Source organism: Tachysurus fulvidraco, chromosome 10 (assembly GCF_022655615.1).
Source record: "Tachysurus fulvidraco isolate hzauxx_2018 chromosome 10, HZAU_PFXX_2.0, whole genome shotgun sequence".
NCBI lineage: Eukaryota > Metazoa > Chordata > Actinopteri > Siluriformes > Bagridae > Tachysurus > Tachysurus fulvidraco.
This window is the reverse complement of record NC_062527.1, coordinates 5,268,053-5,293,138: the sequence shown is the minus strand read 5'-3', so window position 1 is coordinate 5,293,138 and position 25,086 is coordinate 5,268,053. Positions and strand designations below refer to the sequence as shown.

Here is a 25,086-nt window from a genome sequence, read left to right as displayed (position 1 = left end):
AGATATGAACTGCCCCCGGAAGCCAGTTAAAGTACAAAAATCTATTCAACAAAAATAGTGATGCAGTGAAGTCTTTTTCCCCTCAGTCGAGACATCTCTGTTGCTGTGTGAGCAGCCTGTGCCCCCCCTCCTGAATGTCACTCACTCACTCATGCTGGCTGCACTGTGGTCTCATGAGAAAACGCAGCTTTTTGATATAAAGTTTTTCTTGTTCTCGAATACAAATTTTTTTTTAAGTATTTGTTCGAAATAAGTATTTGTAAAACACACACTATTTGTGCCTTTTCGAATACCGTATTCGGGTTCGGCTACCTACCACTTCCTGAAACACTTGAACTAGCACTTTTTTCCTTGTTTGTTGTATGTGTATGTTTTACCAAAAAAAAAAAAAAAAGATTAACAGAGTCTTAGGTTGATGGTATCCTAAGTCTGTAGCCTAGTGAACCAGTGTATTAATCAATAGAGACTTACACATGCCCCTGAGCTCCATGTGAGGTGTTTTATGGTTGAGGTGTGTCCTGTATAGAGCCCTGACTCAACACCTTTGGGATGAACTGGAACACCGACTGATCCCCAGACATACAGTACATCAGTGCCTGATCTCAACAATGCTCTTGTAGCTGAATGATCACTAATCCCCTCAGCCATGCTCCAACATCTTGTAGAAAAACCTTCCCAGAAAAGAAGAGCTACAGGTTGTTATTTCTCCACATATCTTACACGATTAGTGGAAAATCTGTGGAGAACTGTGAATTTTTTTTTTTTAGGCAAGGAGGAGGAACATACAGTGACCACTGAATCCTCACCTGTTTCTCCAGCTTCTGCTGTCTCAAGCTATTGCTGTCATCATTCAGGGAACTGCGGAAATAAATAGATAGATAGATAGATAGATAGATAGATAGATAGATAGATAGATAGATAGATAGATAGATAGATAGATAGATAGATAGATAGATAGATAGATAGATAGATAGATAGATAGATAGATAGATAGATAGATAGATAGATAGATAGATAGATAGATAAATAAAAAACATTCCTTATGCTTCAGTTAAATCATGATGACAAGCATTATTTTATATACAGCCTTAGTACTGGACCAAAAGTAGAACACTAACACTGATATCTCTGCATTCATTAACATTTCAGGGCTGTTGGGTTTCAGACAACTTGCTGGATCAGTAACAAAAAGACTCTGCGGTCCTTAAGGTACAATTCAATAGTACCTCTGAGATTTGGTTCATATGTTGTTGAGTTCAAACCTAAAACGATAGTCTTAAATATAGTCTTAACCCAATGTCTGGTGATCTTGTGTGTTTATTACGATATATTTCAATTCAAATTCAATTTTAGCGCTTTTAACAATGGACATAAAGTTTCAAATTGTGGTTTTGGAAAAATACCCTGTGGCGATATGAGGAATAAACCTTGAGAGGAACCGGATTCAAAAGGGAACTCATCCTCACCCTGGTGATCCTGTATGGTGGGATTATAAATAAAAAACCTTTGTGTTCACCATATAGTAAAGTGCGATTGTTGAATCAGGAATTTTGGGCAGCTTGGATAAGCATCAGTATACTGTCTGAATTCATTCTACATTAACATTAAATTCCTTCCGTCGTGTTCAATGATGAAGACCCGAGCACAAAACAGACCGTGGGAACAGCAGTGTAGATCCACCCACGTGGTCTCCAGGTGATTTATTTGGGCTTGAGGTCTCGATCCGTGCTGCGGCTTTTGTGTTATAGAATGGCTCCACTGACAACTTTAGCCTTTAACTTCAGAGGATAATGTAGTCTGCACTTCCTACAAGCTTATTCATTGACTCTTCTTTACTATGTTCCACATATATCACAGCGAACATCACTTCGGCTCTTCTGCATCACTTCGGCACTTGGGCTTTGTATGGAGGAATAAAGGTTTTTTTAAGTAACCACACCATCCCACAAATGAATCATGGGGTAGCAGCATCATGCTGGGAAGGTGTTTTTCTGGAAAAGGAATTGGTGTACTTCAAAAATATGATTGATTGATTGATTGATAGATAAATAATTAAAAAAAAAGAGATGACATCAAGATTTTTTATCTCAATGAGACTTCCTGGTAAAATAAAGGTAAATAAATAAGAGGAATGAGGAGTAACTAAAAATCTGATGCAAAATCTGAAAATATGGGCATGAAAAATCCCAAATTGTTCGCCTTCCAATTGTTAAGTCATCCGGCTGGTCGCTGAAGGTGTAAAAATGGCTTCAAGAAATCGAAAAACCTTTAGTACGGTGTACCTGCTCCGTTATATCTAAATACTGATGTGATATCGGGGTTTTTTAAACTGTTATGCAAGGTTCCTCTCACGTTAAAAGAGCAAAACTGATAACGTTGTATGGAATTGAACTTGAAAACCTTAAAGAATGCATCACAATATTGGGTATGTAACATCAGTTATTACAGCAAAGATGAGCATGTTGGACTGGGCTTCGTAGTTCCAGGTAAACTAGGATGCTCCGGTACGGAAGTCATCCTATACAACCGTGTCCCTTCTAACAGTTTGGGGGAAGAACCATTCAGTGGCATTTAGCATCCAGAGTGACTTACAACTGAGAAACTGAGGGTTAAGGCTTGCTCAGGGGCCCACCAGTGGCAGCTTTGTGGACCTGGGGTTCGAACCCATAACCTTCCAATCAGTAGCCCAACACCTTAACCACTAAGCTACCACATCCCATATATTGATGTCCACATGTGTTTAACCATGTTACAGGATAAATGAAAAGTGTTAAGAAGGTTTCTGATATCCATCCTCTATTCCTAATATCTGCCTGAAACAGACACTAGGTAAAGGTGTCGTGTGTAATTGTCATTTATTAAAAAAAAAAATAGAATATATCAGTATATAAAGTGTTAATTCTTTATTTTGTCTATTATTATTATTTCTGGAAAGCATGATTATTGGTTAAAAATCATTTGAGAGGAAGAATTTGTTTTTTTACTCATCGCTCCTACACAATTTCACACTGAAACTTCTACCTTGATGCATGATATATATATATGTGTGTGTGTGTGTGTGTGTGTGTGTGTGTGTGTGTGTGTGTGTGAGGCTCACCTGGCAGTGGCGGTGGAGGTAAAGCTGCTCGAGCTGGAGGGTCTTTGTTCCCAAGGTCATGGCGGACAAACATGAAAGGGACAAACACAACAGATGAAGTTAGTGAGGCTTCGTCTGTTGTTCGCTCACTAGAGCAGCAGAACAATGTTCCTCTCCTGTACCTTTCTGCTTTTTGTGCCGAGCCTAACATTCTGCCTGGATTCTCCTCTAAAACAATGGTGCTGTGTGTAGACTTAAGGCTTCGCTGTATAAATGTTTCATGGTGTGTGTGTGTGTGTGTGTGTGTGTGTGTGTGTGTGTGTGTGTGTGACACAGAGGACACACGACTCGTTGTTGTGACACCCACTTGGTAGCCATGGATACCTATGGCCTAAAAAAATAGAAAGAAAAAAAAAAGTCTGGAGCTGCCCTTAGCCTCGAGCCGTACACCTGCTGGGAAACTGAACAATACCCAGAGGGGACAGTTTGACGTGCGCACATCCTCGACCTAATTACACTCACATCCACACGGAAACCAAACTAACTCTCCTCCGTTTAGCATGGGCAAGAAGCAGAACGATACTATCTGATCCGGATGCTGCATTTTTAGCCCGGACGTCGACAATAGCGTGAGAGAAAATGACCAATAAATTGCTGTGTGATGCTGAATGACAGAGCAGACGGGCTCAAACTGCACGTGACTCATTACTCGTTACTTTTAACTCGACAGCATGATAATGAAATTATCTTTCTTAGTTTCTTAGTATTTGGTTCATCTTCTTTAAGCCTTAATGCTAGTGTGACCTCTGAGCTGCCTGAACTTCACTAAACAAATCACACCCGTATACCGGAGATGAGATTAGACACGAGGGAAAAACCTAGAAACTTTTACGTCTTTGAGCTCTGATATGAAACTGCTTACAGTCAAGATTTTGAAAATCCTTTCATGTCGAATTTATGTCGAAGTTTAAATAAAACAAATTTAAAATTTCTAACCGAGTCTCCGATTTTTTTGACACCACTGAAAATTCTGATCGCTTGCAAACAAAAAAATAAACATTTTAGGAATCTACATTTTATAATTTCTTTTGCAAACTTTTTCTTTTTCAGAAATTAGTTTGTTTCTGCTATATTTTAGGTCAAGTTTATGACATTAATCACGATTAGTTCCAAAGCAGCTCAACAACCTTTTAGCTAGAGAAACATTAGCGGAAGCATTAAAAGAGGCTAGAGACACTAGAGCACAGGATGTGCACATATACCTGTATGACCAGCGGCTGTAGGCTGCCCGAGAGGACGTTTTCACTGGATCCATGGCACGTGTGAGTGAGTGAGCTTGAGAGAGAGTACAGTACTCAGGCGACTGAGATCAGACAGCCTCACCTGCTCTCCCTGCTTCATCCTCCCCCTCCCCTGAGCTTTGGCTATCACTATGGCAACAACACCTGTCAAACCTCCTTTGGACATCCGGGAAAACTGTAAAACTAACTTTACTATAGAAAAAACCCACTCAGTGATCATGAGAATCACCATCATCTACATGCGTCTGATAAAATCCAAAATCTTTGGTTTCTAACATCTCCATAAACATATTAATGCCTCCTGCACTGAAATTTTTTGGTGAGTATTTCACCACAGCGCCGCTTGTTGTTCATCATCATCAGCGTCTAATAGCACTAATTTCACTCGTGTTCTGTTACAGAGTGTGCAGAGGAGAGATGGTTTCCAAACAAAGAAACCACCAGCGGGAGCATCGTATCGTTGCTGGGAGACGCACGCACACCTTTGGGCACGGCTTTCTGCGTACTAGTGTGTACATCGCTCACGTTTCTGTGTCGGCTAGACACCTCCGGGTGTAATTAGTTAAACTCAGCTGAGCAAAACAAGACCAGAATGGAAAAAGTTCCAGTAGAAATCCCAAAAGAGTACAGGTCTCACACACACTCACACACACACACACACGCGCACAAGCACATACACACACACACACACACACACACACACACACACGCGCGCACAAGCACATACATACACACACACACCTGTTCATCAGTAAATCAATAAAAACGTAGTGATCCACAGCAACAAAGAAAAGATTCTTTGTATTGTATCTGAAGGTTAACACCATACTTACACACTCGCTCTCTCTCACTCATTCTCTCTCTCACACTCACTCTCTCACACGCACTCACACGCACTCTCTCTCACACGCACGTGCACTCTCTCACGCACTCTCTCACGCACTCACACGCGCACTCTCTCTCTCACGCACTCACACGCGCACTCTCTCTCTCGCACTCACACGCGCGCTCTCTCTCACGCACTCACACGCGCTCTCTCTCACGCACTCACACGCGTTCTCTCTCTCACGCACTCACACGCGCACTCTCTCTCTCTCGCACTCACACGCGCGCTCTCTCTCACGCACTCACACGCGCACTCTCTCTCTCTCACGCACTCACACACGCTCTCTCGCTCTCTCACAGACTCACACGCGCTCTCTCACGCACTCACACGCGCTCTCTCTCTCACGCACTCACACGCGCGCTCTCTCTCTCACGCACTCACACGCGCTCTCTCTCTCTCACGCACTCACACGCGCGCTCTCTCTCACGCACTCACACGCGCGCTCTCTCTCACGCACTCACACGCGCTCTCTCTCTCTCACGCACTCACACGCGCGCTCTCCCTCACGCACTGACACGCGCGCTCTCTCTCTCTCGTGGGCGCACTCTCTCTCACGCGCGCGTGCGTGCACTCTCTCTCATGTGCTCTCTCTCGCACACTCGCGCTCTCTCTTTATCAAGCACTCACACGCACTATCCCTCTCACGCGTGCGCACCCTCTCTCACGCGCGCACTCTCTCGCACGCTCGCACTCTCACGCTCTCTCTCGCGCGCACGCACTATCCCTCTGTCACGCACACGCACTATCCCTCTCACGCGCACGCACTATCCCTCTCACGCACTCGCACGCACTATCCCTCTCACGCACTCGCACGCACTATCCCTCTCACGCACTCGCACGCACTATCCCTCTCACGCACTCGCACGCACTATCCCTCTCACGCACTCGCACGCACTATCCCTCTCACGCACTCGCACGCACTATCCCTCTCACGCACTCGCACGCACTATCCCTCTCAGGCACTCGCACGCACTCGCACGCACTCGCTCTCTCTCTCTCTCTCTCACGCACTCGCGCGCACTCGCGCTCTCTCTCACGCACTCGCGCTCGCTCGCGCTCTCTCTCACGCTCTCTCTCACGCACTCGCGTGCGCTCTCTCTCACGCACTCGCACGCGCACTCTCTCTCTCTCTGACGCACTCGCACGTGCTCTCTCTCTCATGCACTCACACGCGCTCTCTCTCTCTCACGCACTCACACGCGCGCTCTCTCTCACGCACTCACACGCGCTCTCTCTCTCTCACGCACTCACACACGCGCTCTCTCTCTCACGCACTCACACGCACTCTCTCTCACGCACTCACACGCACTCTCTCTCTCACGCACTCACACGCGCGCTCTCTCTCTCTCTCTCTCACACGCACTCACATGCAATCTCTCTCTCACGCACAAACACGCGCGCTCTCTCTCTCACGCACTCACACGCGCGCTCTCTCTCTCACGCACTCACACGCGCGCTCTCTCTCTCACGCACTCACACGCGCGCTCTCTCTCTCACGCACTCACACGCGCGCTCTCTCTCTCACGCACTCACACGCGCGCTCTCTCTCTCACGCACTCACACGCGCGCTCTCTCTCTCACGCACTCACACGCGCGCTCTCTCTCTCACGCACTCACACGCACGCTCTCTCTCTCTCACGCACTCACACGCGTGCTCTCTCTCATGCACTCACACGCGCTCTCTCTCTCTCACGCACTCACACGCGCTCTCTCTCTCTCACGCACTCACACGCGTGCTCTCTCTCATGCACTCACACGCGCTCTCTCTCTCTCTCACGCACTCACACGCGCTCTCTCTCTCTCACGCACTCACACGCGCTCTCTCTCTCTCACGCACTCACACGCGTGCTCTCTCTCATGCACTCACACGCACGTGCACTCTCTCACGCGCTCTCTCACGCACTCACACGCGCGCTCTCTCTCACGCACTCACACGCGCTCTCTCTCTCTCACGCACTCACACGCGCGCTCTCTCTCACGCACTGACACGCGCGCTCTCTCTCTCTCTCACGTGGGCGCACTCTCTCTCACGCGCGCGTGCGTGCACTCTCTCTCATGCGCTCTCTCTCGCACACTCGCGCTCTCTCTTTCTCAAGCACTCACACGCACTATCCCTCTCACGCACACGCACTATCCCTCTCAGGCACTCGCACGCACTCGCACGCACTCGCTCTCTCTCTCACGCACTCGCGCGCGCTCGCGCTCTCTCTCTCTCACGCACTCGCGTGCGCTCTCTCTCACGCACTCGCACGTGCGCTCTCTCTCTCTCTCACGCACTCGCACTCTCTCTCTCTCTCACGCACTCGCACGTGCTCTCTCTCTCATGCACTCGCACGCGCTCTCTCTCTCTCTCTCACGCACTCACACGCGCGCTCTCTCTCACGCACTCACACGCGCGCTCTCTCTCACGCACTCACACGCGCTCTCTCTCTCTCACGCACTCACACACGCGCTCTCTCTCTCACGCACTCACACGCACTCTCTCTCACGCACTCACACGCGCGCTCTCTCTCTCTCTCACACGCGCGCTCTCTCTCTCACGCACTCACACGCGCGCTCTCTCTCTCACGCACTCACACGCGCGCTCTCTCTCTCACGCACTCACACGCGCGCTCTCTCTCTCACGCACTCAAACGCGCTCTCTCTCATGCACTCACACGCGTTCTCTCTCTCTCACGCACTCACACGCGTTCTCTCTCATGCACTCACACGCGTTCTCTCTCTCTCACGCACTCACACGCGTTCTCTCTCTCTCACGCACTCACACGCGCGCTCTCTCTCACGCACTCACACGCGCGCTCTCTCTCACGCACTCACACGCGCGCTCTCTCTCACGCACTCACACGCGCGCTCTCTCTCACGCACTCACACGCGCGCTCTCTCTCTCTCACGCACTCACACGCGCTCTCTCACGCACTCACACGCGCTCTCTCGCTCTCTCACGCACTCACACGCGCTCTCTCTCTCTCACGCACTCACACGCGCTCTCTCTCTCTCACGCACTCACACGCGCTCTCTCTCTCTCACGCACTCACACGCGCTCTCTTTTTCATGCACTCACACGCAGCCTCTCTTTTTCATGCACTCACACGCGCTCCCTCTTTCACGCACTCACACGCGGTCTCTCTTTTTCATGCCCTCACACGCGCTCTCTCTTTCACGCACTCACACGTGCACTCTCTCACGCGCTCTCTCACGCACTCACACGCGCTCTCTCTCTCACGCACTCACACGCGCTCTCTCTCTCTCACGCACTCACACGCGCGCTCTCTCTCACGCACTGACACGCGCGCTCTCTCTCTCTCTCACGTGGGCGCACTCTCTCTCACGCGCGCGTGCGTGCACTCTCTCTCATGCGCTCTCTCTCACACACAGCCTCTCTTTTTCATGCACTCACACGCGCTCTCTCTTTCACGCACTCACACGCGGTCTCTCTTTTTCATGCACTCACACGCGCTCTCTCTCTCTCTCACGCACTCACACGCGCTCTCTCTCTCTCACGCACTCACACGCGTGCTCTCTCTCATGCACTCACACGCGCTCTCTCTCTCTCACGCACTCACACGCGCTCTCTCTCTCTCACGCACTCACACGCGTGCTCTCTCTCATGCACTCACACGCGCTCTCTCTCTCTCTCACGCACTCACACGCGCTCTCTCTCTCTCACGCACTCACACGCGCTCTCTCTCTCTCACGCACTCACACGCGTGCTCTCTCTCATGCACTCACACGCACGTGCACTCTCTCACGCGCTCTCTCACGCACTCACACGCGCGCTCTCTCTCACGCACTCACACGCGCTCTCTCTCTCTCACGCACTCACACGCGCGCTCTCTCTCACGCACTGACACGCGCGCTCTCTCTCTCTCTCACGTGGGCGCACTCTCTCTCACGCGCGCGTGCGTGCACTCTCTCTCATGCGCTCTCTCTCGCACACTCGCGCTCTCTCTTTCTCAAGCACTCACACGCACTATCCCTCTCACGCACACGCACTATCCCTCTCAGGCACTCGCACGCACTCGCACGCACTCGCTCTCTCTCTCACGCACTCGCGCGCGCTCGCGCTCTCTCTCTCTCACGCACTCGCGTGCGCTCTCTCTCACGCACTCGCACGTGCGCTCTCTCTCTCTCTCACGCACTCGCACTCTCTCTCTCTCTCACGCACTCGCACGTGCTCTCTCTCTCTCGCACTCACACGCGCGCTCTCTCTCTCTCTCACGCACTCACACGCGCGCTCTCTCTCACGCACTCACACGCGCGCTCTCTCTCACGCACTCTCACGCGCTCTCTCTCTCTCACGCACTCACACACGCGCTCTCTCTCTCACGCACTCACACGCACTCTCTCTCACGCACTCACACGCGCGCTCTCTCTCTCTCTCACACGCGCGCTCTCTCTCTCACGCACTCACACGCGCGCTCTCTCTCTCACGCACTCACACGCGCGCTCTCTCTCTCACGCACTCACACGCGCGCTCTCTCTCTCACGCACTCAAACGCGCTCTCTCTCATGCACTCACACGCGTTCTCTCTCTCTCACGCACTCACACGCGTTCTCTCTCATGCACTCACACGCGTTCTCTCTCTCTCACGCACTCACACGCGTTCTCTCTCTCTCACGCACTCACACGCGCGCTCTCTCTCACGCACTCACACGCGCGCTCTCTCTCACGCACTCACACGCGCGCTCTCTCTCACGCACTCACACGCGCGCTCTCTCTCACGCACTCACACGCGCGCTCTCTCTCTCTCACGCACTCACACGCGCTCTCTCACGCACTCACACGCGCTCTCTCGCTCTCTCACGCACTCACACGCGCTCTCTCTCTCTCACGCACTCACACGCGCTCTCTCTCTCTCACGCACTCACACGCGCTCTCTCTCTCTCACGCACTCACACGCGCTCTCTTTTTCATGCACTCACACGCAGCCTCTCTTTTTCATGCACTCACACGCGCTCCCTCTTTCACGCACTCACACGCGGTCTCTCTTTTTCATGCCCTCACACGCGCTCTCTCTTTCACGCACTCACACGTGCACTCTCTCACGCGCTCTCTCACGCACTCACACGCGCTCTCTCTCTCACGCACTCACACGCGCTCTCTCTCTCTCACGCACTCACACGCGCGCTCTCTCTCACGCACTGACACGCGCGCTCTCTCTCTCTCTCACGTGGGCGCACTCTCTCTCACGCGCGCGTGCGTGCACTCTCTCTCATGCGCTCTCTCTCACACACAGCCTCTCTTTTTCATGCACTCACACGCGCTCTCTCTTTCACGCACTCACACGCGGTCTCTCTTTTTCATGCACTCACACGCGCTCTCTCTTTCACGCACTCACACGCGCTCTCTCTTTTTCATGCACTCACACGCGCTCTCTCTTTTTCCACGCACTCACACGCGCTCTCTCTTTTTCATGCACTCACACTGCTCTCTCTTTTTCACGCACTCTCTCTCATGCGCTCTCTCACGTGCGCGCACTCTCTCACACACACTCTCTCTCTCTCACGCACTGTCACGCACGCGCTCTCTCTCTCACGCACTCTGTCACGCACGCGCTCTCTCTCTAGCACACTCACTCTCGCTCGCACGCTCTCGCACACTCTCTCTCTCACGCACTCACACGCGCTCTCTCTCTCACGCACTCACACGCGCGCTCTCTTTCTCTCACGCACTCACACGCGCGCTCTTTCTCTCACGCACTCACACACGCTCTCTCGCTCTCTCACGCACTCACACGCGCTCTCTCGCTCTCTCACGCACTCACACGCGCTCTCTCGCTCTCTCACAGACTCACACGCGCTCTCTCTCTCTCACGCACTCACACACGCTCTCTCGCTCTCTCACAGACTCACACACGCTCTCTCGCTCTCTCACGCACTCACACGCGCTCTCTCGCTCTCTCACAGACTCACACGCGCTCTCTCTCTCTCACGCACTCACACGCGCTCTCTCTCTCACGCACTCACACGCGCTCTCTCTCTCACGCACTCACACGCGCTCTCTCTCTCACGCACTCACACGCGCTCTCTCGCTCTCTCACAGACTCACACACGCTCTCTCGCTCTCTCACGCACTCACACGCGCTCGCTCTCTCACGCACTCACACGCGCTCTCTCGCTCTCTCACAGACTCACACGCGCTCTCTCGCTCTCTCACGCACTCACACGCGCTCTCTCACTCTCACGCACTCACACGCGCTCTCTCTCTCACGCACTCACACGCGCTCTCTCTCTCACGCACTCACACGCGCTCTCTCTCTCACGCACTCACACGCGCTCTCTCTCTCACGCACTCACACGCGCTCTCTCTCTCTCACGCACTCACACGCGCGCTCTCTCTCACGCACTCAAACGCGCTCTCTCTCATGCACTCACACGCGTTCTCTCTCTCTCACGCACTCACACGCGTTCTCTCTCTCACGCACTCACACGCACGCTCTCTCTCACGCACTCACACGCGCGCTCTCTCTCACGCACTCACACGCACGCTCTCTCTCTCACGCACTCACACGCGCTCTCTCTCTCTCACGCACTCACACGCGCTCTCTCGCTCTCTCACGCACTCACACGCGCTCTCTCGCTCTCTCACGCACTCACACGCGCTCTCTCGCTCTCTCACGCACTCACACGCGCTCTCTCTCTCACGCACTCACACGCGCTCTCTCTCTCACGCACTCACACGCGCTCTCTCTTTTTCACACACTCACACGCGCTCTCTCTTTCACACACTCACACGCGCTCTCTCTTTCACGCACTCACACGCGCTCTCTCTTTCACGCACTCACACGCGGCCTCTCTTTTTCATGCACTCACACGCGCTCTCTCTTTCACGCACTCACACGCAGTCTCTCTTTTTCATGCACTCACACGCGCTCTCTCTTTTTCCACGCACTCACACGCGCTCTCTCTTTTTCACGCACTCACACGCGCTCTCTCTTTTTCACGCACTCACACGCGCTCTCTCTTTTTCACGCACTCACACGCGCTCTCTCTTTTTCACGCACTCACACGCGCTCTCTCTTTTTCACGCACTCACACGCGCTCTCTCTTTTTCACGCACTCTCTCTCTCATGCGCTCGCACTCTCTCTCACGCACTCTGTCACGCACGCGCTCTCTCTCTAGCACACTCACTCTCGCTCTCACACTCTCGCACGCACTATCCCTCTCACGCGCACGCACTATCCCTCTCACGCACTCGCACGCACTATCCCTCTCACGCACTCGCACGCACTATCCCTCTCACGCACTCGCACGCACTATCCCTCTCACGCACTCGCACGCACTATACCTCTCACGCACTCACACGCACTCACACGCACTCGCACGCACTCTCTCTCTCTCTCACGCACTCGCGCGCGCTCTCTCTCACGCACTCGCTCGCGCGCTCTCTCTCTCTTTCTCACGCACTCGCACGTGCTCTCTCTCTCATGCACTCACACGCGCTCTCTCTCTCTCTCTCACGCACTCACACGCGCGCTCTCTCTCACGCACTCACACGCGCTCTCTCTCTCTCACGCACTCACACACGCGCTCTCTCTCTCACGCACTCACACGCACTCTCTCTCTCTCTCACGCACTCACACGCACTCTCTCTCTCACGCACTCACACGCGCTCTCTCTCTCTCACGCACTCACACGCGCTCTCTCTCTCTCACGCACTCACACGCGCTCTCTCGCTCTCACGCACTCACACGCGCTCTCTCGCTCTCTCACAGACTCACACACGCTCTCTCGCTCTCTCACGCACTCACACGCGCTCTCTCTCTCACGCACTCACACGCGCTCTCTCGCTCTCTCACAGACTCACACACGCTCTCTCGCTCTCTCACGCACTCACACGCGCTCTCTCTCTCACGCACTCACACGCGCTCTCTCTCTCACGCACTCACACGCGCTCTCTCTCTCACGCACTCACACACGCTCTCTCGCTCTCTCACAGACTCACACACGCTCTCTCGCTCTCTCACGCACTCACACGCGCTCTCTCTCTCACGCACTCACACACGCTCTCTCGCTCTCTCACAGACTCACACACGCTCTCTCGCTCTCTCACGCACTCACACGCGCTCTCTCTCTCACGCACTCACACACGCTCTCTCGCTCTCTCACAGACTCACACACGCTCTCTCGCTCTCTCACGCACTCACACGCGCTCTCTCTCTCACGCACTCACACGCGCTCTCTCTCTCACGCACTCACACACGCTCTCTCGCTCTCTCACAGACTCACACACGCTCTCTCGCTCTCTCACGCACTCACACGCGCTCTCTCTCTCACGCACTCACACACGCTCTCTCGCTCTCTCACAGACTCACACACGCTCTCTCGCTCTCTCACGCACTCACACGCGCTCTCTCTCTCACGCACTCACACACGCTCTCTCGCTCTCTCACAGACTCACACACGCTCTCTCGCTCTCTCACGCACTCACACGCGCTCTCTCTCTCACGCACTCACACACGCTCTCTCTCTCACGCACTCACACACGCTCTCTCGCTCTCTCACAGACTCACACACGCTCTCTCGCTCTCTCACGCACTCACACGCGCTCTCTCTCTCACGCACTCACACGCGCGCTCTCTCTCACGCACTCACACGGGCTCTCTCTCTCACGCACTCACACGCGCTCTCTCGCTCTCTCACAGACTCACACACGCTCTCTCGCTCTCTCACGCACTCACACGCGCTCTCTCTCTCTCACGCACTCACACACGCTCTCTCGCTCTCTCACAGACTCACACACGCTCTCTCACAGACTCACACGCGCTCTCTCTCTCACGCACTCACACGCGCTCTCTCTCTCATGCACTCACACGCGCTCTCTCTCTCACGCACTCACACGCGCTCACACGCGCTCTCTCTCTCACACACTCACACGCGCTCTCTCTTTCACGCACTCACACGCGACCTCTCTTTTTCATGCACTCACACGCGTGCTCTCTTTTTCACACACTCACACGCGCTCTCTCTTTCACGCACTCACACGCGGCCTCTCTTTTTCATGCACTCACACGCGCTCTCTCTTTTTCACACACTCACACGCGCTCTCTCTTTCACGCACTCACACGCGGCCTCTCTTTTTCATGCACTCACACGCGCTCTCTCTTTCACGCACTCACACGCAATCTCTCTTTTTCATGCACTCACACGCGCTCTCTCTTTTTCCACACACTCACACGCGCTCTCTCTTTTTCCACACACTCACACGCGCTCTCTCTTTTTCACGCACTCACACGCGCTCTTTCTTTTTCACGCACTCTCTCTCTCATGCGCTCTCTCTCACGTGCGCGCACTCTCTCACGCACGCGCTCTCTCTTTCACGCACTCACACGCGGCCTCTCTTTCATGCACTCACACGCGCGCTCTCTTTTTCACACACTCACACGCGCTCTCTCTTTCACGCACTCACACGCGGCCTCTCTTTTTCATGCACTCACACGCGCTCTCTCTTTTTCACACACTCACACGCGCTCTCTCTCTCATGCACTCACACGCGCTCTCTCTCTCACGCACTCACACGCGCTCTCTCTCTCTCACGCACTCACACGCGCTCTCTCTCTCACACACTCACACGCGCTCTCTCTTTCACGCACTCACACGCGGCCTCTCTTTTTCATGCACTCACACGCGGCCTCTCTTTTTCACACACTCACACGCGCTCTCTCTTTCACGCACTCACACGCGGCCTCTCTTTTTCATGCACTCACACGCGCTCTCTCTTTTTCACACACTCACACGCGCTCTCTCTTTCACGCACTCACACGCGGCCTCTCTTTTTCATGCACTCACACGCGCTCTCTCTTTCACGCACTCACACGCAATCTCTCTTTTTCATGCACTCACACGCGCTCTCTCTTTTTCAACACACTCACACGCGCTCTCTCTTTTTCCACACACTCACACGCGCTCTCGCTTTTTCACGCACTCACACGCGCTCTTTCTTTTTCACGCACTCTCTCTCTCATGCGCTCTCTCTCACGTGCGCGCACTCTCTCACGCACGCGCTCTCTCTTTCACGCACTCACACGCGGCCTCTCTTTTTCATGCACTCACACGCGCGCTCTCTTTTTCACACACTCACACGCGCTCTCTCTTTCACGCACTCACACGCGGCCTCTCTTTTTCATGCACTCACACGCGCTCTCTCTTTTTCACACACTCACACGCGCTCTCTCTTTCACGCACTCACACGCGGCCTCTCTTTTTCATGCACTCACACGCGCTCTCTCTTTCACGCACTCACACGCAATCTCTCTTTTTCATGCACTCACACGCGCTCTCTCTTTTTCCACACACTCACGCGCGCTCTCTCTTTTTCCACACACTCACACGCGCTCTCTCTTTTTCACGCACTCACACGCGCTCTTTCTTTTTCACGCACTCTCTCTCTCATGCGCTCTCTCTCACGTGCGCGCTCTCTCTCACGCACGCGCTCCCTCTCTCACGCACTCTGTCACGCACGCGCTCTCTCTCTAGCACACTCACTCTCGCTCTCACACTCTCGCACACTCTCTCTCTCTCACGCACTCTCTCTCTCTCTCTCTCACGCACTCACACGTGCTCTCTCTCTCTCACGCTCTCACACGCTCTCTCTCTCTCTCTCACGCACTCACACGCGCTCTCTCTCTCACGCACTCACACGCGCGCTCTCTCTCTCACGCACTCACACGCGCGCTCTCTCTCTCACGCACTCACACGCGCGCTCTCTCTCTCACGCACTCACACGCGCGCTCTCTCTCTCACGCACCCACACGCGCGCTCTCTCTCTCACGCACTCACACGCGCGCTCTCTCTCTCACGCACTCACACGCGCGCTCGCTCTCTCTCACGCACTCACACGCGGCCTCTCTTTTTCACGCACTCACACGCGCTCTCTCTTTTTCACACACTCACACACGCTCTCTCTTTCACGCACTCACACGCGGCCTCTCTTTTTCACGCACTCACACGCGCTCTCTCTTTTTCACACACTCACACGCGCTCTCTCTTTCACACACTCACACGCGCTCTCTCTTTCATGCACTCACACGCGGCCTCTCTTTTTCATGCACTCACACACGCTCTCTCTTTCATGCACTCACACGCGCTCTCTCTTTTTCCACGCACTCACACGCGCTCTCTCTTTTTCACGCACTCTCTCTCTCATGCGCTCTCTCTCACGTGCGCGCACTCACACGCTCTCTCTCTCACGCACTCTCTCGTGCACTCTCACTCTCGCTCGCACACTCACTCTCGCTCGCACACTCACTCTCGCTCGCTCTCTCTCGCGCGCACACTCTCGCTCTCTCTCTCTCTCGCACGCGCTCGCACGCGCTCGCTCTCTCTCTCGCACGCGCTCGCACGCGCTCGCTCTCTCACGCGCTCGCACGCGCTCGCTCTCTCTCGCACGTGAGAAATCACTCGCGTGAAAAATCTCTAGATTTTTCACGCACTCACACGCGCTCTCTCTTTTTCACACACTCACACGCGCTCTCTCTTTCACACACTCACACGCGCTCTCTCTTTCATGCACTCACACGCGGCCTCTCTTTTTCATGCACTCACACACGCTCTCTCTTTCATGCACTCACACGCGCTCTCTCTTTTTCCACGCACTCACACGCGCTCTCTCTTTTTCCACGCACTCACACGCGCTCTCTCTTTTTCACGCACTCTCTCTCTCATGCGCTCTCTCTCACGTGCGCGCACTCACACGCTCTCTCTCTCACGCACTCTCTCGTGCACTCTCACTCTCGCTCGCACACTCACTCTCGCTCGCACACTCACTCTCGCTCGCACACTCACTCTCGCTCGCTCTCTCTCGCGCGCACACTCTCGCTCTCTCTCTCTCGCGCGCACACTCTCGCTCTCTCTCTCTCTCGCGCGCACACTCTCGCTCTCTCTCTCTCGCGCGCACACTCTCGCTCTCTCTCGCGCGCACACTCTCGCTCTCTCTCTCTCGCGCACACACTCTCGCTCTCTCTCTCTCGCGCGCACTCGCTCTCTCTAGCGCTCTCTCTCTCGCGCACTCACTCGCGCGCTCTCTCTCTCTCACGTGCGCGCTCTCTCTCTCACGCGCGCTCTCTCTCTCTCAAGCACTCACACGCACTATCCCTCTCACGCGCACGCACTATCCCTCTCACGCTCGCACTCTCACGCTCTCTCTCTCATGCGCTCGCACTCTCACGCTCTCTCTCACGCGCACGCACTATCCCTCTCACGCGCACGCACTATCCCTCTCACGCGCACGCACTATCCCTCTCACGCACTCGCACGCGCTCGCTCTCTCTCTCTCACGCGCTCGCACGCGCTCGCTCTCTCTCTCTCACGCGCTCGCTCTCTCTCTCACGCGCTCGCACGCGCTCGCTCTCTCTCTCGCACGCGCTCGCTCTCTCTCTCTCACGCGCTCGCACGCGCTCGCTCTCTCTCTCTCTCACGCGCTCGCACGTGCTCGCTCTCTCTCTCTCACGCTCTCGCACGCGCTTGCTCTCTCACGCACTCGCTCGCTCTCTCACGCACTCGCACGCGCTCGCTCTCTCTCTCGCACGCGCTCGCACGCGCTCGCTCTCTCTCTCGCACGCGCTCTCTCTCGCACGCGCTCGCACGCGCTCGCTCTCTCACGCGCTCGCACGCGCTCGCTCTCTCTCTCGCACGCGCTCGCACGCGCTCGCTCTCTCTCTCGCACGCGCTCGCACGCGCTCGCTCTCTCTCTCTCACGCGCTCGCACGCGCTCGCTCTCTCTCTCTCTCACGCGCTCGCACGCGCTCGCTCTCTCTCTCTCTCACGCGCTCGCACGCGCTCGCACGCGCTCGCACGCGCTCGCTCTCTCACGCGCTCGCACGCTCTCTCACGCGCTCGCACGCGCTCGCACGCTCTCTCACGCGCTCGCACGCGCTCGCTCGCTCTCTCACGCGCTCGCACGCGCTCGCTCGCTCTCTCACGCGCTCGCACGCGCTCGCTCTCTCACGCGCTCGCACGCGCTCGCTCTCTCACGCGCTCGCACGCGCTCGCTCTCTCACGCGCTCGCACGCGCTCGCTCTCGCACGCGCTCGCTCTCTCACGCGCTCGCACGCGCTCGCTCTCTCACGCGCTCGCACGCGCTCGCTCTCTCACGCGCTCGCACGCGCTCGCTCTCTCACGCGCTCGATCTCTCACGCGCTCGCTCTCTCACGCGCTCGCTCTCTCACGCGCTCGCTCTCTCACGCGCTCGCTCTCTCACGCGCTCGCACGCGGTCGCTCTCTCACGCGCTCGCACGCGGTCGCTCTCTCACGCGCTCGCACGCGCTCGCTCTCTCTCTCTCACGCACTCGCACGCGCTCTCTCTCTCTCACGCACGCACGCGCTCTCTCTCTCTCACGCACGCACGCGCTCTCTCTCTCTCACGCACTCGCGCTCTCTCTCTCTCACGCACTCGCGCTCTCTCTCTCTCACGCACTCGCGCTCTCTCTCTCTCACGCACTCGCGCTCTCTCTCTCACGCACGCGCTCTCTCTCTCTCACGCGCTCGCTCTCTCTCTCTCACGCACGCGCTCTCTCTCTCTCACGCACTCGCGCTCTCTCTCTCTCACGCACTCGCGCTCTCTCTCTCTCACGCACTCGCGCTCTCTCTCTCTCACGCACTCGCACGCGCTCGCTCTCTCTCTCACGCACTCGCACGCGCTCTCTCTCTCTCACGCACTCGCACGCGCTCGCTCTCTCTCTCACGCACTCGCACGCGCTCTCTCTCTCTCACGCACTCGCACGCGCTCTCTCTCTCTCTCGCACTCGCTCGCGCTCTCTCTCTCTCTCGCGCTCGCTCGCGCTCTCTCTCTCTCACGCTCTCGCTCGCGCTCTCTCTCTCTCACGCACGCGCTCTCTCTCTCTCTCTCACGCACTCGCACGCGCTCTCTCTCTCTCACGCACTCGCACGCGCTCTCTCTCTCTCACGCACTCGCACGCGCTCTCTCTCTCACGCACTCGCACGCGCTCGCTCTCTCTCACGCACTCGCACGCGCTCTCTCTCTCTCACGCACGCGCTCTCTCTCTCTCACGCACTCGCGCTCTCTCTCTCTCACGCACTCGCGCTCTCTCTCTCTCACGCACTCGCGCTCTCTCTCTCTCGCTCGCGCGCTCTCTCTCTCTCGCTCTCGCTCTCTCTCTCTCTCTCTCTCGCTCGCGCTCTCTCTCTCTCACGCACTCGCGCTCTCTCTCTCTCACGCACTCGCGCTCTCTCTCTCTCACGCACTCGCGCTCTCTCTCTCTCACGCACTCGCCGCTCTCTCTCTCACGCACTCACGCGCTCTCTCTCTCACGCTCTCGCGCTCTCTCTCTCTCACGCACTCGCGCTCTCTCTCTCTCACGCACTCGCGCGCGCTCTCTCTCCGGCTCTCGCGCTCTCTCTCTCTCACGCACTCGCGCTCTCTCTCTCTCACGCACTCGCGCTCTCTCTCTCTCACGCACTCGCGCTCTCTCTCTCTCACGCACTCGCGCTCTCTCTCTCTCACGCACTCGCGCTCTCTCTCTCTCACGCACTCGCGCTCTCTCTCTCTCACGCACTCGCGCTCTCTCTCTCTCACGCACACGCGCTCTCTCTCTCACACACTCACACGCGGCCTCTCTTTTTCACGCACTCACACGCGGCCTCTCTTTTTCACGCACTCACACGCGCGCTCTCTTTTTCACACACTCACACGCGCTCTCTCTTTCACGCACTCACACGCGGCCTCTCTTTCACGCACTCACACGCGGCCTCTCTTTTTCATGCACTCACACGCGGCCTCTCTTTTTCATGCACTCACACGCGCTCTCTCTTTCACGCACTCACACGCAGTCTCTCTTTTTCATGCACTCACACGCGCTCTCTCTTTTTCCACGCACTCACACGCGCTCTCTCTTTTTCACGCACTCACACGCGCTCTCTCTTTTTCACGCACTCACACGCGCTCTCTCTTTTTCTCACACTCTCGCTCTCTCTCTCTCGCGCGCACACTCTCGCTCTCTCTCTCTCGCGCGCACTCGCTCTCTCTCGCGCTCTCTCTCTCGCGCACTCACTCGCGCTCTCTCTCTCACGCGTACGCACTATCTCTCTCACGCGCGCGCTCTCTCTCTCTCACGTGCGCGCTCTCTCTCTCACGCGCGCTCTCTCTCTCTCAAGCACTCACACGCACTATCCCTCTCACGCGCACGCACTATCCCTCTCACGCGTGCCCTCTCTCTCTCGCACTCTGTCACGCACGCGCTCTCTCTCTCACGCTCGCACTCTCACGCTCTCTCTCTCATGCGCTCGCACTCTCACGCTCTCTCTCACGCGCACGCACTATCCCGCTCTCTCTCACGCGCACGCACTATCCCTCTCACGCGCACGCACTATCCCTCTCACGCGCACGCACTATCCCTCTCACGCGCTCGCACGCGCTCGCTCTCTCTCTCTCACGCGCTCGCCCACGCTCGCTCTCTCTCTCTCACGCGCTCGCTCTCTCTCTCTCACGCGCTCGCACGCGCTCGCTCTCTCTCTCTCACGCTCTCGCACGCGCTCTCTCTCTCACGCTCTCGCACGCGCTCTCTCTCTCACGCTCTCGCACGCGCTCTCTCTCTCACGCTCTCGCACGCGCTCGCTCTCTCACGCGCTCGCACGCGCTCGCTCTCTCACGCGCTCGCACGCGCTCGCTCTCTCACGCGCTCGCTCTCTCACGCGCTCGCACGCACTCGCTCTCTCACGCGCTCGCACGCGCTCGCTCTCTCTCTCGCACGCGCTCGCACGCGCTCGCTCTCTCTCTCTCACGCTCTCGCACGCGCTCGCTCTCTCACGCGCTCGCACGCGCTCGCTCTCTCACGCGCTCGCACGCGCTCGCTCTCTCTCTCGCACGCGCTCGCTCTCTCTCTCGCACGCGCTCGCACGCGCTCGCTCTCTCTCTCTCACGCGCTCGCACGCGCTCGCTCTCTCTCTCTCACGCGCTCGCACGCGCTCGCTCTCTCTCTCTCACGCGCTCGCTCTCTCTCTCTCGCGCTCGCACGCGCTCGCTCTCTCTCTCTCGCTCTCGCACGCGCTCGCTCTCTCACGCACTCGCACGCGCTCGCTCTCTCACGCACTCGCTCTCTCACGCACTCGCACGCGCTCGCTCTCTCACGCACTCGCACGCGCTCGCTCTCTCTCTCACGCTCTCGCACGCGCTCGCTCTCGCTCTCGCACGCGCTCGCTCTCTCTCTCTCTCGCTCTCGCACGCGCTCGCTCTCTCTCTCACGCACTCGCACGCGCTCGCTCTCTCTCTCACGCACTCGCACGCGCTCGCTCTCTCTCTCTCACGCACTCGCACGCGCTCGCTCTCTCTCTCTCACGCACTCGCTCGCTCTCTCTCTCTCACGCACTCGCACGCGCTCGCTCTCTCTCTCTCACGCACGCGCTCGCTCTCTCTCTCACGCACTCGCACGCGCTCGCTCTCTCTCTCTCACGCACTCGCACGCGCTCGCTCTCTCTCTCTCACGCACTCGCTCGCTCTCTCTCTCTCACGCACTCGCACGCGCTCGCTCTCTCTCTCTCACGCACGCGCTCGCTCTCTCTCTCTCACGCACTCGCACGCGCTCGCTCTCTCTCTCTCACGCACTCGCACGCGCTCGCTCTCTCTCTCTCACGCACTCGCACGCGCTCGCTCTCTCTCTCTCACGCACTCGCACGCGCTCGCTCTCTCTCACGCACTCGCACGCGCTCGCTCTCTCTCTCACGCACTCGCACGCGCTCGCTCTCTCTCACGCACTCGCACGCGCTCTCTCTCTCTCACGCACTCGCACGCGCTCTCTCTCTCACGCACTCGCACGCGCTCTCTCTCTCTCTCACGCACGCACGCGCTCTCTCTCTCTCTCACGCACGCACGCGCTCTCTCTCTCTCACGCACTCGCACGCGCTCTCTCTCTCTCTCACGCACGCACGCGCTCTCTCTCTCTCTCACGCACGCACGCGCTCTCTCTCTCTCTCACGCACGCACGCGCTCTCTCTCTCTCTCACGCACGCGCTCTCTCTCTCTCACGCACGCGCTCTCTCTCTCTCACGCACGCGCTCTCTCTCTCTCACGCACGCGCTCTCTCTCTCTCACGCACGCGCTCTCTCTCTCTCACGCACGCGCTCTCTCTCTCTCACGCGCTCTCTCTCTCTCACGCGCTCGCTCTCTCTCTCTCACGCACTCGCACGCGCTCGCTCTCTCTCTCACGCACTCGCACGCGCTCGCTCTCTCTCTCACGCACTCGCACGCGCTCGCTCTCTCTCACGCACTCGCACGCGCTCTCTCTCTCTCACGCACTCGCACGCGCTCTCTCTCTCTCACGCACTCGCACGCGCTCTCTCTCTCTCACGCACTCGCACGCGCTCTCTCTCTCTCTCACGCACTCGCACGCGCTCTCTCTCTCTCACGCACTCGCACGCGCTCTCTCTCTCTCACGCACTCGCACGCGCTCTCTCTCTCTCACGCACTCGCACGCGCTCTCTCTCTCTCTCACGCACGCACGCGCTCTCTCTCTCTCTCACGCACGCACGCGCTCTCTCTCTCTCACGCACGCACGCGCTCTCTCTCTCTCACGCACGCACGCGCTCTCTCTCTCTCACGCACGCTCTCTCTCTCTCTCACGCACGCGCTCTCTCTCTCTCACGCACGCGCTCTCTCTCTCTCACGCACGCGCTCTCTCTCTCTCACGCACTCGCGCTCTCTCTCTCTCACGCACTCGCGCTCTCTCTCTCTCACGCACTCGCGCTCTCTCTCTCTCACGCACTCGCGCTCTCTCTCTCTCACGCACTCGCGCTCTCTCTCTCTCACGCACTCGCGCTCTCTCTCTCTCACGCACTCGCGCTCTCTCTCTCTCACGCACTCGCGCTCTCTCTCTCTCACGCACTCGCGCTCTCTCTCTCTCACGCACTCGCGCTCTCTCTCTCTCACGCACTCGCTCTCTCTCTCTCACGCACGCGCTCTCTCTCTCTCACGCACTCGCGCTCTCTCTCTCTCACGCACTCGCGCTCTCTCTCTCTCACGCACTCGCGCTCTCTCTCTCTCACGCACTCGCGCTCTCTCTCTCACGCACTCGCGCTCTCTCTCTCACGCACGCGCTCTCTCTCTCTCACGCACTCGCACGCGCTCTCTCTCTCTCACGCACTCGCGCTCTCTCTCTCTCACGCACTCGCGCTCTCTCTCTCTCACGCACTCGCGCTCTCTCTCTCTCACGCACTCGCGCTCTCTCTCTCTCACGCACTCGCGCTCTCTCTCTCTCACGCACTCGCGCTCTCTCTCTCTCACGCACTCGCGCTCTCTCTCTCTCACGCACTCGCGCTCTCTCTCTCTCACGCACTCGCGCTCTCTCTCTCTCACGCACTCGCGCTCTCTCTCTCTCACGCACTCGCGCTCTCTCTCTCTCACGCACTCGCGCTCTCTCTCTCTCACGCACTCGCGCTCTCTCTCTCTCACGCACTCGCGCTCTCTCTCTCTCACGCACTTCGCGCTCTCTCTCTCTCACGCACTCGCGCTCTCTCTCTCTCACGCACTCGCGCTCTCTCTCTCTCACGCACTCGCGCTCTCTCTCTCTCACGCACTCGCGCTCTCTCTCTCTCACGCACTCGCGCTCTCTCTCTCTCACGCACTCGCGCTCTCTCTCTCTCACGCACTCGCGCTCTCTCTCTCTCACGCACTCGCGCTCTCTCTCTCTCACGCACTCGCGCTCTCTCTCTCTCACGCACTCGCGCTCTCTCTCTCTCACGCACTCGCGCTCTCTCTCTCTCACGCACTCGCGCTCTCTCTCTCTCACGCACGCGCTCTCTCTCTCTCACGCACGCGCTCTCTCTCTCTCACGCACGCGCTCTCTCTCTCTCACGCACGCGCTCTCTCTCTCTCACGCACGCGCTCTCTCTCTCTCACGCACGCTCTCTCACGCTCTCTCACGCACTCTCGCGCTCTCTCTCGCTCTCACGCACGCTCGCTCTCTCTCTCTCGCGCACTCGCGCTCTCTCTCTCTCACGCACTCACTCGCGCTCTCTCTCTCTCACGCACTCGCGCTCTCTCTCTCTCACGCACTCGCGCTCTCTCTCTCTCACGCACTCGCGCTCTCTCTCTCTCACGCACTCGCGCTCTCTCTCTCTCACGCACTCTCGCTCTCTCTCTCTCACGCACTCGCGCTCTCTCTCTCTCACGCACTCGCGCTCTCTCTCTCACGCACTCGCGCTCTCTCTCTCTCACGCACTCGCGCTCTCTCTCTCTCTCGCACTCGCGCTCTCTCTCTCTCACGCACTCGCGCTCTCTCTCTCTCACGCACTCGCGCTCTCTCTCTCTCACGCACTCGCGCTCTCTCTCTCTCATGCACTCGCGCTCTCTCTCTCTCACGCACTCGCGCTCTCTCTCTCTCACGCACTCGCGCTCTCTCTCTCACGCACTCGCGCTCTCTCTCTCACGCACTCGCGCTCTCTCTCTCTCACGCACTCGCGCTCTCTCTCTCTCACGCACTCGCACGCGCGCTCTCTCTCACGCACTCGCACGCGCGCTCTTTCTCACGCACTCGCACGCGCGCTCTCTCTCACACACTCACACGCGCTCTCTCTCTCACACACTCACACGCGCTCTCTCTTTCACGCACTCACACGCGGCCTCTCTTTTTCACGCACTCACACGCGCGCTCTCTTTTTCACACACTCACACGCGCTCTCTCTTTCACGCACTCACACGCGGCCTCTCTTTTTCATGCACTCACACGCGCTCTCTCTTTTTCACACACTCACACGCGCTCTCTCTTTCACGCACTCACACGCGGCCTCTCTTTTTCATGCACTCACACGCGGCCTCTCTTTTTCACGCACTCACGCGCTCTCTCTCTTTCACGCACTCACACGCAGTCTCTCT

At 57.0% G+C, this 25,086-nt stretch overlaps 1 protein-coding gene across 5 annotated transcripts in view; it reads right to left on the bottom strand.

The window, feature by feature from the left end:
- Nucleotides 1-25,086, bottom strand: part of tulp3 (TUB like protein 3) — a 48,351-nt gene that overhangs the window by 15,258 nt on the left and 8,007 nt on the right. For 2 of the 5 annotated variants that reach the window (XM_027163993.2, XM_047820054.1), the window contains exons 2-4: nucleotides 3,098-3,139; nucleotides 807-858; nucleotides 472-671 (exon numbers count right to left, since the gene is read on the bottom strand). In XM_027163993.2, the coding sequence (XP_027019794.2) occupies nucleotides 472-648 (177 nt within the window). In that variant the 5' untranslated portion in view covers nucleotides 649-671; nucleotides 807-858; nucleotides 3,098-3,139. Of the gene's footprint in view, nucleotides 1-471; nucleotides 672-806; nucleotides 859-3,097; nucleotides 3,140-3,258; nucleotides 3,395-25,086 lie in introns of those variants that run through there. The other 3 variants (XM_027163991.2, XM_027163990.2, XM_027163994.2) reach the window with 3 other exon arrangements.